Below are 14,858 nucleotides of genomic sequence, written 5' to 3' on the forward strand. Positions count from 1 at the left end.
ACCACCAGGGTTATTTTTTCTCTCTCCGGAGCCACAGGAGACATTATACAACAGACTAAATATCACTTCTAATGACGGGCAAATTGAACTTAATATGTAAGATTGATTAGTCCTTTGTCATCATTAGTTTTATTTATTGGATTTATATATTTTATTTTATAAAATTTTACTCTTTTATTATAATCTCTTATTTTGTGTAGTATTTCATCATTGTATTTTTAATTACTTTTATTGCTATTTTCCAATAATTTTAAATTTTTTTTTTTTCCCTAAATCCTGTTTTAATCATCCGTTTTGTCAATTTAAACGTTATTGCATGTTATTTGTCCAAAAGATACTTTAATCTTTTAGATTTCATTTATGTGGTTTGTCTGCAGCGTCAGCAGTCAACCTTGAAGGGGAGCTTTTCAAAGATTTGATGAAGGGCTACAACAAGAATGTCCGGCCCATGGAGAAGAGTGGTGATATCACTCACGTCGACATCAAGATGACGCTCACCAATCTCATCTCTCTGGTGAGTCAAGCTCAGTCTGGTGTTTTTGATTAGTGCCAGTGGCTGCACGGGCAAGAGAGTTAACGCTGTTGTACTGTACTATCTCTCCTCAGAATGAAAAGGAGGAGGCCTTAACAACCAGCGTCTGGATAGAAATGGTAACCTAACACACACCACATCTGGATTTTCTTAACTGCTTTGCAATGATGGTAAATTTTATTTTGTATATAAGACATGGTCAAAAGTCAAACACATAGTTTTTCTGTTTATAGCAATGGTGTGACTACAGGCTCAGATGGGACCAACCTCCCAGGTCAGCTCTGTATGGGAACATCACCTCTCAGCTACGGGTTCCCTCCAAGAGCATCTGGCTGCCAGATGTTATACTGGAGAACAAGTGAGTGTAACAAACATTACATTTTAACACAATATTTGGTCTCAGCCACTGAGCTACTCACACCTTCACTAAGCAGCTTTTGACATTGGCATCCCCATATGTCTGAAAGCAGTAACTAGTTGACAAAGTTCAGCACAGAAAAATATGAGATGTCAATAACTGCACTTTTGAGACCATAAAAAGTGATTTGGAGAACATGTTGGCGGAAGGTTTTGTATTAATGTTGTAGGTTCTGTACAGTATTGGGTAGTAACTGATTAGCCTACAATTAATCAGATATTCTGTATTCAGATTACAAAAATAAGAAACTATAGTCAACCCAGATTACATTTGAAAAAATGTGGAATTAGATTATAGTCACATTGTCTAGGATTACTTGATTAAACTGTTTTATTATATCTTTAAAATATATTAATTTTAAAAATGATTAAACTTTTCTCATGATAACCAATGCTCTAGAAATAATATGTCAGTGTGTAATTGAATACACCAGTAAATGTCAGTTTGCCTCTGCTCTAACTTGTGCACAGCGTGGATGGACAGTTCGAGGTAGCACTTTACTGCAATGCACTGGTGTCTTCTGACGGGTGTGTGTACTGGCTGCCTCCTGCAATCTACCGCAGTGCTTGTGCCATCACTGTCAACTACTTTCCTTTTGACTGGCAGAACTGCACTATGGTATTCCGGTGAGTAGAGAGGAAATTTGTTGGGATTTAGTGATTGACCAGTGAGTGGTACAAACTAAATAAAATGTATAACTATATTGAGAACACTTCATGTTCACCATGTCATATATCTTTCATGTATCCCTCAGATTTGTTGTCTTATCAACCAAGCACTTAGATGACTCAGTATTCTTTGAATTTTGCAGTAATTTAGACAGATATAAGAAAAGACTTTATTGATCCCGAAAGGGATATTCCCATGTTACAGCAGTGCAGAAATAAATAGATAAAGAACTCTCTGAATTAAACAATAAAAAATAAATAAGATAAATAAAATAAGAGATTTAACAAATTAGAGAGATGACTTTAAAAAGTAATACACAAGATACCTTAGACTTGAATTGTGCAAATATTTGTGCAGAAGAAGTAAAGCCTCTAGGATGTTTAACTACTGTATGTATAGTATAGGTTTATAGGTATGGGTATTAATACTAAGTAAAATATACATAATAATACAATAACGTATATAATGTTATATATAATATGTGTGTATATATGTAAATACATATACATTACTATACACTATATAGTAATAATACAATAATATGGCATATACAATTGAAATTAAATAGAATATTATAATGATATAAGAGCACAATAATAACAGTAGAGTAATTATATAGTATTGTTATATAAAGGAGGACCCGCACGGGTGTATTGTTGTAAAGTGCTTGTTACAAATGTATGCATTTATTCAGCTGGTCCAGTATGTAGGTTTGAGAAGCATCTCTCAGTGTATCACTGGTTTCACCCTCTCTTTCCAAACACAAGGGAGAAACTATAGTGGCCATGGGGATGACACGCAAAAAACATGAACGACCCTATCTGCAGCCAGTGTTTTGTTTGTCCCTTCTGAGCTACTGTAGAAACATAGCACTTCAACATGGCAGCCTCCATGAAAGGTGACCCACTTTGTCTGTAGATAAAAATGGCTCATTTTAAGGTAACAAAAACACACGATTCTTCTTTTCAGGTGATTATACACTAATGAAAACATACCCATGAATGTTATATTCCCTTTCTGCCAATAGATCCTCCTAAATGTTACACACTGGACCTTTAAATAACATTTAATACAGGAAACTCCAAGAGTTATAACCTGGAAGAAAATTTTATATTAGTTAATAATAATCAATTAGTTGAATTAAATTAATTAATATAATTAGGGGGAACAAAATCAGAAAATAAAAAAAAATCTAAGTTTACATGTCAGGTCTCTTTGTGTTTAAATAGAATCTACATTGTCCAAACCTGGAACAGTTCTGCTTAATTCATGGTCCTTTTTCACTGATCTGTCTTGTAAAAGTGAATAGATGTTTGTGTTTGTTGTGGTGACAGATCATATGTCTTCTTCTTGCTTTCAGTTCCCAGACCTACAGCGCCAATGAGATTGAACTGGTTCTTAAAGAGGAGAATAACCACACGCTGGAGTGGGTGGATATTGACCCGGAGGCTTTTACAGGTATAGCAGCATTCGAGTAATACATTTTGAATAATTATGATTCTCTAAATGTCTTAAGACTGAATGAAAGCCTCTAATTTTGTTGATGATAGAAAATGGAGAGTGGGTCATTAAACACAGGCCGGCCAAGAAGGTGATCAACACTCAGTACACAAAGGATGAGCTGGGGTACCAGGAGCTGGTCTTCTTCCTCATCATCCAGAGAAAGCCTCTCTTCTACATCATCAACATCATTGCTCCCTGTGTGCTCTTCTCCTCCCTCTGCCTCCTCGTCTACTACTTACCTGCCAAAGGTCTTTTCCCTCACTTTGTGTCTAAAAGCATAATCTCAGGTAGTTAGACATTTGTCACATCAACCTCATCCAAGTCTTGGCTAATACTGTAACTAGATGTGCAAGTTCTTGAAATTCCAATCTAATTGCTGCCTCAGGGTTTCATCAAGATTTTCCCAGGACTTTCATGTGGTTGACAGACAGAAGTCTGGCTCAACAAGGGTTTCAAATAAGTCATTAATATCTGTTTCCATTAACACAAAACCTCACCACGACTGACTGAATGTTGGTTTGTGTTTTGCAGCCGGTGGTCAGAAGTGTACCATGTCTATTGCCACTCTTCTGGGCCAGACTGTGTTCCTTTTACTCATTGCTAAGAAGGTTCCAGAGACTTCAAGGGCAGTGCCTCTTATTGGCAAGTAAGTTCATGTGATCGCTCTAAGATTTCAGTCCCAACCACTGCTGTTTTAAAAGAGTGTCTGAAAAATATGTGATATATGAACCCTTGACTGCAGGTATTTGATGTTTGTGATGTCAGTGACCACCATGGTAGTGATGAACTGTGTGATAGTCCTCAACGTCTCCCTGAGAACCCCCAACACTCACAGAATGACAGACAAAGTCCGAAAGGTGAGACTGTGGTCAGACCAAACCCTTTTCTAAATTCAATTTCCATGACTGATTGAACACACTGCATGGGTGTATTTGCCACTGGATTGCCCTCTGACCCTGTGTCCTCCTCAGATCCTCCTAAACATCCTGCCTCGGCTGCTGAGGATGCAGATGCGACCCTGGACACCAAACAATGGCAATGCCTCAGAAATTGGAAACGGTGAAACTCTGTCTACAGGTGGGAACGGTGTGTTCCTGATCCCCTGCCGACGCCGCAGTTCCATGACCCTCATCACCAAGGCGGAGGAATATGTGATGAAAACTGCTCGGTCTGAACTCATGTTTGCCAGACTCAAAGAAAGAAATGGATTGATGAAATCAGTATTAGAGAAACTACGTAAGTGTTTGAACGAGTTTGCATTTGTTAAAGTGTGTTTCCCTTTGTAACTGCATGGTTCTCTGGTCTGTTTTGTACACAGATGATGGGCTGGAGGCTGGTACAGCTGAGCAGCTTAGTATCAGTCTGGCAAAGGTCTCTCCAGAGCTGAAGAAGTGTGTGGCCTCCTGTAAACACATAGCTGAAACTGCAAGGAATCATAGTGACTTCCAGAATGTAAGCATCTTTACATTGGCTTGCTTTCATTGTTTTAAATTAACATCAGTGGTAATCTCTCATGTTTCTTAACCCCAGGAAAATGAAGAGTGGTTCCTGGTCGCCCGGGTGATTGACAGGGTCTGTTTCATTGTCATGGTGTCTGTGTTTTTTATTGGAACAATTGGGATCTTCCTGATGGGCCATTTCAACCAGCCTCCCTCCTCACCTTTCCTCGGGGATACCAAGAGGTATCTCCCTCCAATAAACAATCTCACTGATCTAACTCAGACCAACTTCTTGGGGTGAAGAAGGAGAAAATCTCTAGATTTTATCCCGAAAGTGGAAATCTGACAGCATCCGTCAGTGATCTTTCACTCATGACTGGGGCACAGAGAAGATGGATAAGATACAGCTGTCTGTGTATTTTCATTTGGTAATGTGGGACTTTGGCCTATCACAAAGTCAAAAATGTTTGTTCATGGTGATGAAGGATCCACTGCGCAGTTGTATGGATGCCACGCTTGATCTGTGATGATGCATCCTGCTGTCGGCTGTGACCGACTGTTGAGGATGAGAATGTTTTTGCATAAAAAGAGCAATTTCCTTGACTGTTCCTGTTACCATCTCAGTGTTTGCTGTAAACTGACCTTTTCACCTGCTGCAACCTTAATACAATTCAAAGCTATGCACGAGACATTTGTTGATCACACGTGTAAACAGAGAACATAAGCCAAATGTGTCAAAGGAATGCTTTTAACAATAAAAGTACTTTTGTAATGTTGTGATTGCGCACTGTCACAAATTTCTTAATCCTCCTGTGTTTGACACCTTTTGTGAGGAGCATAGGAGCACTGACACCCCCGAGGCTAACCCTCAAAACACAGGCCCACTACACAGCCCCCCACCACTGGAAGCAGGATTTCAATTACATGGCTGAGTGGTGCCTTTCTAACCCAACAAAAGGCAGATCCGGCTGGTTGGGATGGAAACGGAGTCAGGGGGTGAGACAGAGACAGGGGGACAGGAGCGGGAATGATGTCTCCAGGCTCACAAAGCCAAACATTACTACGTGAATATTCACACAAACACACAGAAGTGGTAAGAGGGTTGTGCTTCACCCCTCCTGATCATGCCGACTCATGGATGTTTGCCTGGTAGTTTCTTTCTCACAGTTAGTTTATCAGTCTGTAGGTACCTGGAGGTTGACCACAGAGGGTAAGCAAGAGACTTTTAATGCTCTAGAGTGCTATTTTCTGTCTTTACTTTCTTACATTACATACTTTAATTTGAATATAATAAGGGTAAAATGCTAAAGAAGATGTTTTAACCATTTGGGCTCCTGTTGTACTCTTTTTGCAATCACTGTTTATATGCATGACATAAGGTAGGGCTTCATTTTGGTACTATGATCATCTTTGATGTGGAGGGATATACAGTGTAGCTGCACAATGGGACCAAACTGTGCAAGCTGAGTGTGTGTGATGTGAATAAAAAGGAGGCTCTGGCTGGCTGCTGTGATGAAATCACTTTGTTTTAAGAGGGGGATGTCTATCTGACGGGAAACGTTTTTCTTGAACTTCCTCAGACATTCAGGATGTAACTCAGTTCCCTTTTTTTCATTTCATAGAAAAGAAACATATTTTCCAGTCAGTCTAAGGACAACTATTTATAGTTTTAAACTGTTGAATTATTTGTTAAGCTATCTACTCTAATGGTTTCCAACCAGGGGGTCAAGAGGTCATGAGAGGGAGGATTTCTAGATTTTCATTTTCCCAATAAAATTATGGTTATTTTTATGACTTTTCTCTAGTATTTGGTTATTTTCTATACTTTAACTAAATACTATTATTTTTTTAAAGATCAATGATGAACTTTTAAGCTCCTAAAACTGTGCATCTCTTTTGGCACTTAAAAATTATTCAAATCAACTGTGACAAGGGGTCGCAAGTAGATATCACTTTGTATTAAAGGTCATACACAAAAGGGTTGATCCAGTCCACCAACTCCCAAAAACACTTCCACAATTACATGATTACTTAAAAATATTTTTTGTATGATAGAGTTCATTCCACAATTGCTGTTGTGTGGGACTTCCAGTGGTATAAAATACATGCTGTCAGATCTAGTAAGACTATTTTAGTCAGGTGCAGACTTTATTTGCTAATTTAATATTTAGGAAATACACACTGGCTGGACTAGAAGTTTCACAAGGACAATTTAAACAGTCAATTTACAATTACTTTGACTATTAAAGTCTGAGCTAGTCATTTGTCTGTTTGTCATTGTTCTGTAATACATTTTCAGTTCTGCACCATGTCAGCTGTGACCAGCCAGCCTCTTCCTTTTGATCGACTGGAGCGAGAGAGGCACATCCAGATGATCTTCAGAGCTTTCCAGAACCGCTGTGGGCCTTCCTGTGAGTGCCACGCTCACTCACCTGGACCCAAACTGCACCAAACACCTCCTGACTGGGAATCTGATGGGCAGCTGTCAGGTCTGGCTCCTGGGACAAAGATAAAGAACCTGCAGCCACCAGGAAAAGTGAGCAGGCCAGGGGTTGAGGAAAAGTGGCCCGGAGGTGCAGCAGGATCCCATTTTATGTCTGCGCTGGAAACAGTCAGTCAAATACAAATCACTGCCAGACCGGAGCTGCAAGGTGAGCAGGAGGGATTGCTTTTGTGTATTTGTATGTTTCTGTGAGAGACATTTGTCTGTTTCAAAAGAATGATGCTCGGTTGTTGTAGGTCCACAGTGTGTTCCCAGGAGGATTTACAGCATCACCACAGGAGGCAGCAGGTCACAGTTATTTGTGGCTGTGGAAGGTACTGACCCCTGTTCAGCTACATGTGTCTTAACTGAGAACACCATCCCATCTGCATCTCATATAAATTAATGATTTGTGTTTTTCATTGTATTCTCAGTCTCTGCTCAATCTCTCCCTCCTGTCAGAGAGTTCCTGTGTGTGCCTCCAGTGTTGCGGTCCAGCTCGGGCCTGCTCATTGCAGGGCTTTGACTGTCAGGGCCGCCAGGTCTTTTATTTTGAAAGGCCCCTTAGGGTGGACGCCTGCTGCCTCGGCTGCTGCCTGATGGAAATGAGAGCCTACACACCTCAAAAACATCTTATTGGCACTGTATGCCAGAGGTAGTACAGTCGGAATCTGTTGCTCTTGTCTAACTTGAACAGTCGAAAGTAAATTTACTCAGTTACTTTATATAGAGTATTGTATTTTATGCTATTTTAAACTCTTGCTCCACTACATTTTAGATGGAAAAATATTACATTTAATTCCACTACATTTATTTAAATTCGAGATTTACTAATTGCATTGCTGATAAAGATTTTACATGTGAAACGCATGATCAGTAATAGATTAAACTATCCAACAAAGGGGTTAAAATTAGCGACTTAAACATTAACCAATAATTATAATAATCTCATTATATAATATATATATAAAAAACAGCATTTGAGCATTTGCTAAGACGGACAAACACCATTCTTATAATGAATAAACAAACAGTTGAATTGATATTCAACACAAAAACATAATTTAGGAAAATAAATACCCTGGTTATCTACAGGTATTGTCTGGTTTTGGTTTGTTCTGACTATTTTATATATTTATATATTTGACCAATTTTCAAGATATCTGTGTCTGAGATATGTGCCAAACACAGTGGTGATGAATAGATTTTGTTTGTGGTACTCATAGAATAAAATAAAAAAACAGAAAAATTGTTGACAGCACGTTCTGTGGGCCAAACAGAGTAACAGGTAACCTTTTCTGAACACAGGTGTTGCTGTCAACATTTCTAAATGCAATTTTTCATGTTTTCTGTCATTTGGGTGAATTAACCTTTTAACCCTTTGACCCCCACTATCAGAATCTTAATACTTAAAATTCCCCGACTGAACAACTTGTCATGTGAGCCTTTTTTCCATGTCCCTCCCAGCCTCTGGCCACCCTGAGCGACTGTAGATTTCCAGGCCTGTCTGTAAATAGCAGTGAGAGCCTTTACTGTTCCGCCAGGGTGTAGTCTAAACCTGGTAGAGTTAATGCACAAAACAGCTGTCTGCACGGAGACACACCGACAGAGCTACCCTGGGCTGGGAGGGAAGGAATGCGGCATCCTTCCTAATGGGAATGTTGGCTAATGGGAGGAATGGCAGCACCCATGTCTCCTGAAATACTTCCTTCTTCATCTGGCCTAAATCTGACTCCGGGGTTAGCTGGGGTGCCTTTGTGCGTCAGATTTAGAGTTCTCCAGAAGCAGCACTCAATGAAGTTGTGTCCAATTAAGACTGACCTGGCAGAAGTTTTCGGTGACTAGAGATCTACTTGGTATAAATATTCTCTCAGTTGTGCTCGAATAGGCATGCCCCAATTTGAACTCCTCCGACACCAAGCAAACAATGCTTTTGGTTCTGCAGAATCATGACAGCTGAAAATGTGATCAACCAACCATCAAGACTGGTCTGCGCCAGTGTGTGAAGTACTGGCCAGTGTATCTGCCAGGTTGCTTATTGCATGATTATGTAAGGAAATGTGCAAACTTGTGTGTTGGTTGACTGTGGCTGCAGGTGGAGCATGTTCACCCCTCTCCTGGAAGTGTGTGATGCAGAGGGAGCATCTACCGTCAGAATCCAGGGCTCCTGCTGTCCGTGTCGCTGCTTCTCCAACCAGCAGTTCCAGGTAGAGATATTTGGGCAACCCAAAATAAAACAAGTGTTTCTATTTTATTCAGTATTTGTGGCTTTTAATCACACGGCAGATTGTTTCCAACATTGGTGAGAAAATGGGCACAATATGGAAGAAATGGCCTGGCTTCAGTGACGAACATAACATGGACCATGAGTATTTTGGGTTGGAAGGTGAGTTGTACAAGGAAATGTGATTTCCAATTCTTCTTGAACTCATGTCCCCCTTTGAAGGCCAAAACAAAGCCAAGTTTGAGTTTGATAACATGAAGATCATGACCTGTGTGATACTTAATTAATTAATGATGGCTCCATTCCAGCAATGAATGCAGTATTTAATAAATTAGTTACACCTGTGTTTTCCCTTGACGTACTCACTGCCTTGTATACCTCATTCTCATTTCTGTCTCTCTTCCAGTGCCACAGAGTATGGAATCACACACTAAACTGCTGCTGCTGGCAGCCACTTTCTTGTTGGTAAAAGCATATTAATTTTCATTATAACCTTTGCAAGAAAATACTGTGTTTTTTTTTTTTCACAGCAAAGCACAGGTGGAAATAACACAATTAAGGATGCCTGTGTTCAATTCAGCTGCTTCAGTCTTTGCATGCTGTCACACTGTGATGGCTTACAGGCTTTTGACACTTTTATAGAACAAAGACATTGCTGTAACACTGATTACATTAACATTTTTAAGTAAAACTTAATTTTGTAAGTTAAAAATAACATTCCTCATCAAGTAGCAATTAGTAATTTAAAGTGATAATGACTTAATTTTGTAATTTCTATTTGTGCTGTGCAAACAAAATAAAAAGGAATCAGTTAATCATATGTAACTTACAAAGCTAAGTCAGTGCCACTTAAAATTACTAGTTATTATTAAAAGCAGCTTAATCAATTAAGCAATCAATCAAAAAGAAGTGTAAAAAAAGTAAAGCAGTATACTCTGACACAAAAGGCCTGCTGTAAAAAGGCTTATTTAATTAAACCCCCTCATTGATTGACTCGTCTGATTTTGTTTTCTCTACAGAATCACATGTTCTTTGAAATGAGCTGATCAACGAAAAGGACCATAAGTAAATGGATAATGTTGAAAGCAGTCTACAACTTATGGGGGACACCAGTTAAGTCACGTTATGGTACAAGAGACTGTCAGATAGAATTGTATTTGTACAACAGTAGAGGCTGATGTATTGGAAGAACCCTGCTTTATAAACAATATCACATTTATGAAAGAAAAATACACTGAACCAGCTTTAGCAGCAGATGCATATTTGACATTTATTGCTATAATCAATCAGGTGTACATCCAACAGTGTTCCTTCACTTTTGACACACACCTGCACCCATCATCCCACCAGCAAACATGGGCAGCATTACAGTTTTTCAACAAACTATAGGTGCTTTCTCGACATGGTTCCAAAAAGCTGCTCCCGAGAAACTGATAAAAACTGTAACAGACCCTGACCCTGGGCCCACTTTCATTTCTTTTACTACAAAATGGAAAAGGAGTGAAGGTCAGTGTTACAGGACTCCTATACAACTTTGTTGAGGACATTAAAGCAAAGCTCATCCCGTGGGCTCTTTTAAAGGCGGGGTAAAAACAAAAAAAGACAAAAGGGACAACTGGTTTGGGTCGGGCTCGAGGCCAGGCACAGTGATTTAGGCAGCTTGGCAGTCCATTTTTAAGATGCCGGTCATACAACCTTCTGCCCAGCACAGGATGGTCCTCATCCTTTGGGATTCAACTTCCAAGTCAAAGATGGAGAATCATTGCTGATTCAGTTAAGTGATCTTTGAAGTGGACTGTATTTACAAATATATCGTACACAATAATAGTAATCATTCTAGTTCGAAATGACCAGAGGAATTGTAGTTAAAATACAGCACTGTAATAAAATAACATCTACCTGCAACCCTGTTTGAATCCCAATAAAACAGATTAACAGCAGGAACTGTGTGATGTTATGTTTAGCAATAAAATCAGATATAGTATTTTAACAGATTGGTTTTGTTGTTTTTTGTCAAGTACACTTTGTTAACAGCTAATGACCAGATCGGCACACACCAGTCACATGGCCTCCCTCTGGTGGCAAGTTAACAGATGTTGCAACTTGCATTAAAAACAAAAAGAAAAGAACTGGAAAAACAAACAAACTGGAGGCTTCGTTCTTCTCTGGTTGATTAAAAATAACGCATATGTCTCTCTTCGGCTTGGTTCAGCGTTCTGTTGACAGGCTCTTCTGCTCATTTCCAATTTGACACATAGAAGGAATGGTCTTCTTGCCTCTCTTCCAGTCTTCATATTACACAGAGCCAGTCCACATAGAGGTATCCTATCCTGGACTTGTCATCCCCCAACACATCACATATACACACACCTGCACACCACAAACAGAGACAAACGACGTTAGCATGAGACAAAATGCACCAGAGCCATTATTCTCACTCCCGACTAATACAGCGGCAGTCCTTACTCTTGCAGAGGTTCTCTGTGTGAGGGGCTAACGTCCGCCGCTAGCATTCACCAGACCATGGAAGTCTTCCCATGCTCTGCAAACAAAAAGAAGGATGCAGCACTTCACCATTCACAGTAAAATAGACAAACTCCTGATATGTAAATGTATGGTATTTTCAATGAGGGAAATCACAAATGCATCATTTTACTGCAGAAGCACACAAAACATGATTTGCATACAGTGGCTATATTTTACTTTTCTTTTTTAACATATATAACCAATAGCAATGAAAAAACTGATTTTATTCGTTTTTTATATCTGGGAATGTAATGAAATTGAATTAGTAAATTATAATCTAAAAACAAAATAGTCAAGTCTTATACTCCAAAGCAGCGCTGCAACTAACAATTATTTTCCGATTATGATGTTGCCCATAATCTCATCAGCTTCAGTCGTGAGAAACATTGACACTGTCGTATATAAATCTGCTCTTTGAACTAACACTCATGCATTATAGTTAGCGTATAAACCCACACTGCCTTGTACGTGAGAAAATGCAACATGTTTGTGAGCATGCATACATTTGTGAATGTTGAAAGAGAGAAAGGTAAAATAGAAAATAATAAAACGAAGAGACATACATACTTAATGCTGTCTGTGTGAGTCTTGTACTCCATGATGGTGTTGGGAGGCAGGTTCAGGACTCTACGCAGGGTGTCTCTGATGCGGGCAGTGGTCGCCTGGTCACTGGCGGTTTTGTTCCAGATGGAGATGATGTCCTCCTGGAATCGAGAGGCAAAGAAAACATGTCTGATTATACTGAGGTAGGTAGCGTGTGAGTAGGTCAAACAGGTGTGCATCTGTTTGGGGGTTTTACCTGGAAGCGAACCGACACCACAGCCCCGCAGATCTCCTCTCCTACCATGAACTGCTCCCCGAGCATGGCCAGGATCAGGTTCTCCCAGCACCGAGACGCCAGGCCTTTCCTTAGACGGATGATCCACTTCCCACCCATCTTATTGGCATCATCCTAAACACAACACAGGCGAGTTTCAGAATGGGCTCATTATTTATAAAAACAGAGTCAATGCGTTATAAAACGAGTACCCACCTCCCACATGGGTTTAATACCCTCCTTGAAGAGGTGGAAGTCACTATGGCCTGTCAGGTCACCTGGCCGGATCATGTGACTATAGAAACGCCAGAACTGCTCCACCTTTGGGAAGGACAAGAAATGATCAACAACTGTGGGATTATGAGTCAGTGTGAGCTTGTATTTACAGATTTGGGCTGTGTCTGGTTAAGGTGATATCTACTGTCTAAAGAGGTTGTGAGGACTGTCATACCGAGGCGAAGCTGCCGATCTGTTTAATGTTCTGTTCGTAGCTCTGAGTACTGGCCGGTCTCCCCGGGGTGCGTCTGGAGTACCAGAAGGTGTAGTTGTATTGAAGAGGGTGCTCTCCTGCCCCTGGCACCACCATCTGCAATAAACAAGACAGTGACTTAGCCCGACAATTAACTTCGAAGCTGCCGCAGACACATGAGTCACTCTTAAATGGGCTCACCTTTTTCTTGGAGATGTTCTGTTCCTTGTCCTCGTCTTCAGTTTTTTCCTTCTCACTGTCTTTCGGTGAGCTTTGGTCCTGGTCGTGGTCTCCACTGTCATCATCTTTCAGACTGGATTTGATGGAAAACACAGGCAGCAAAACAAAAACGTCTGTGTCAAGCAACCACTACATTGTGACTGAGGGGTACTTACAACTCAGTTAATTGGGTACACATAGCTAAAACTAAGGTGTTGAGTCAACTTCATGGTCGTTTTGGAGGCTGTAGTTAGTGGTGTTGTGCTACTGTACTGTATTATAGTGATGGGTGCTTCTAATATGTATAACATTGATGATTTATTGTAGGGCTGCTGCATTACTTTTAGCTAGGTACACCTAATTAAGTGTCAACTTCTTTTTTCCCCTAGTAGCTGTAAACATGTAGACTGCTAATGATGCACACGTCCCCAACTCCACTTAATCGACTCTGGCCGTGAATAGCCAACAACACACAGTGAGCTATCTGCCCGTACTTCAGGGCCATGGGAGTCCAGTTTGAGCCGACACTGCGCGCACCTTCCACCGCCTCTCAACAACTACCACACCGAGGACCCGGGGCCTGTCCGCCTTCCGCAAAGCTGAGCTACAGCTAGCAACACAGCACACCCCCTATTATGAAATACTATTTAATCCCCGTTGTTACTTCCTTCGTTGTAAATGCACCTGTGTGTGTGTAGGCCTCGCTTTCATATGGGTTTGTAAGCACACACTGAGCATGCAGGATCATGCAATAGAGCTGACACACCTCTCTCTCTTTTTGTACAAGCAACAGCTTTCTTTAACGTTGCGCTTCCCCGTGAATTTGCAGCCACGACGGGAAGCACACTGTCCGGCAGATATTCCACAGAAACTTTTGTTTGTTACTCACGCGTCAAATTTGTTGTTCATTATTTTCTAGGTGGTAGCCTTTCGGAGTCCGACCGCAGCCTCCTGAATTCCGCAGGAACGGAGGCGCGCACAGCACGTGTACGCGCACGCCGTGTATTGGTGGTGGGGAGCGTGGAGTGCTCAGGGGTGATACATACATGAATAGTTTTCCTCTCTTTCTACCACATTTATTCATTTACACTGTCTGGAAACTTGCATGATGCAAAGATATACACATCTAAAGTCAAAGAGAAACCAAAGTATGGACACATCAGCTCCAAGTTGTGATTTAACATTTTATTCATCACGTCATCCAGCTGAGCTGACCCCCCCACACACATAATAAATACAGTACCACTCTAATCAGTGAATTATAGCTTTGTGAAAGTCTCTGTTAACACTGGCTCCAATGATTTATCAGAAACCCTGTGACTTCGACACACAGACATGGGTGCGAGCAGGCAGACACACACCACCACACAAACGCAGCTTCAACACAAAAAGGACTGGCAGCTTCTTTATATGAACCAGCCTTCTCTGATGTGCCGCATCCCTCGTTTCATCCCTTCCATCCGTCCGCTTGTCATCTGTTCTTGCGGCAACTTCAAACCGTGGCTCTGTTCAGGTCCAAGCAGAGCTGTGGACCGAGTCTGGGGGGACAAATAGGGAGGG

General features: G+C 40.7%; 3 protein-coding genes across 4 annotated transcripts; 2 read left to right on the forward strand and 1 right to left on the reverse strand.

Annotated features, from left to right (window-relative positions):
* The first annotated feature begins 382 nt into the window (after positions 1–382).
* Positions 383–5,283, forward strand: chrng (cholinergic receptor, nicotinic, gamma). The gene is made up of 11 exons (XM_035670669.1): positions 383–514; positions 607–651; positions 766–890; positions 1,421–1,576; positions 2,980–3,077; positions 3,170–3,370; positions 3,654–3,768; positions 3,865–3,979; positions 4,094–4,358; positions 4,441–4,574; positions 4,653–5,283. Exons 1-11 carry the CDS (start codon positions 419–421, stop codon positions 4,860–4,862), a joined length of 1,560 nt encoding a protein of 519 aa, XP_035526562.1. The 5' UTR covers positions 383–418; the 3' UTR covers positions 4,863–5,283.
* A 1,586-nt stretch (positions 5,284–6,869) lies between these two features.
* Positions 6,870–10,313, forward strand: LOC118334659 (phospholipid scramblase family member 5). Its single transcript, XM_035670670.1, has 7 exons — positions 6,870–7,212; positions 7,301–7,378; positions 7,506–7,698; positions 9,139–9,250; positions 9,330–9,429; positions 9,674–9,732; positions 10,287–10,313. The coding sequence occupies exons 1-7, from the start codon at positions 6,870–6,872 to the stop codon at positions 10,311–10,313; spliced, it is 912 nt and encodes a 303-aa protein (XP_035526563.1).
* A 194-nt stretch (positions 10,314–10,507) lies between these two features.
* Positions 10,508–14,302, reverse strand: eif4e2 (eukaryotic translation initiation factor 4E family member 2). 2 transcript variants are annotated; one of them, XM_035670671.1, is made up of 8 exons: positions 14,188–14,302; positions 13,281–13,392; positions 13,062–13,196; positions 12,827–12,931; positions 12,593–12,745; positions 12,361–12,497; positions 11,734–11,809; positions 10,508–11,637 (listed from the first exon to the last, which is right to left on the reverse strand). In XM_035670671.1, exons 1-7 carry the CDS (start codon positions 14,205–14,207, stop codon positions 11,761–11,763), a joined length of 711 nt encoding a protein of 236 aa, XP_035526564.1. In that variant the 5' UTR covers positions 14,208–14,302; the 3' UTR covers positions 10,508–11,637; positions 11,734–11,760. The 2 variants fall into 2 exon arrangements, with proteins under 2 accessions (XP_035526564.1, XP_035526565.1); XM_035670672.1 differs by having other exon boundaries at positions 12,357–12,497.
* Between the last annotated feature and the right edge of the window lie 556 nt (positions 14,303–14,858).

Source organism: Morone saxatilis, unplaced genomic scaffold (assembly GCF_004916995.1).
Source record: "Morone saxatilis isolate NCDOM2014 unplaced genomic scaffold, NCSU_SB_2.0 Contig23, whole genome shotgun sequence".
Lineage (NCBI taxonomy): Eukaryota > Metazoa > Chordata > Actinopteri > Moronidae > Morone > Morone saxatilis.

Coding starts and splice junctions, on each gene's coding strand:
- chrng (XM_035670669.1), top strand. CDS start 419: ATGAAGGGCTACAACAAGAATGTCCGGCCCATGGAGAAGAGTGGTGAT. Junction 652..765: donor CCAGCGTCTGGATAGAAATG/GTAACCTAACAC, acceptor TTCTGTTTATAG/CAATGGTGTGACTACAGGCT. Junction 3,078..3,169: donor TGACCCGGAGGCTTTTACAG/GTATAGCAGCAT, acceptor TGTTGATGATAG/AAAATGGAGAGTGGGTCATT.
- LOC118334659 (XM_035670670.1), top strand. CDS start 6,870: ATGTCAGCTGTGACCAGCCAGCCTCTTCCTTTTGATCGACTGGAGCGA. Junction 7,379..7,505: donor GTTATTTGTGGCTGTGGAAG/GTACTGACCCCT, acceptor CCCTCCTGTCAG/AGAGTTCCTGTGTGTGCCTC. Junction 9,733..10,286: donor TGGCAGCCACTTTCTTGTTG/GTAAAAGCATAT, acceptor TTTTCTCTACAG/AATCACATGTTCTTTGAAAT.
- eif4e2 (XM_035670671.1), bottom strand. CDS start 14,207: ATGAACAACAAATTTGACGC. Junction 12,932..13,061: donor AGATCGGCAGCTTCGCCTCG/GTATGACAGTCC, acceptor TCCTTCCCAAAG/GTGGAGCAGTTCTGGCGTTT. Junction 12,498..12,592: donor TGGTGTCGGTTCGCTTCCAG/GTAAAACCCCCA, acceptor TCTCGATTCCAG/GAGGACATCATCTCCATCTG.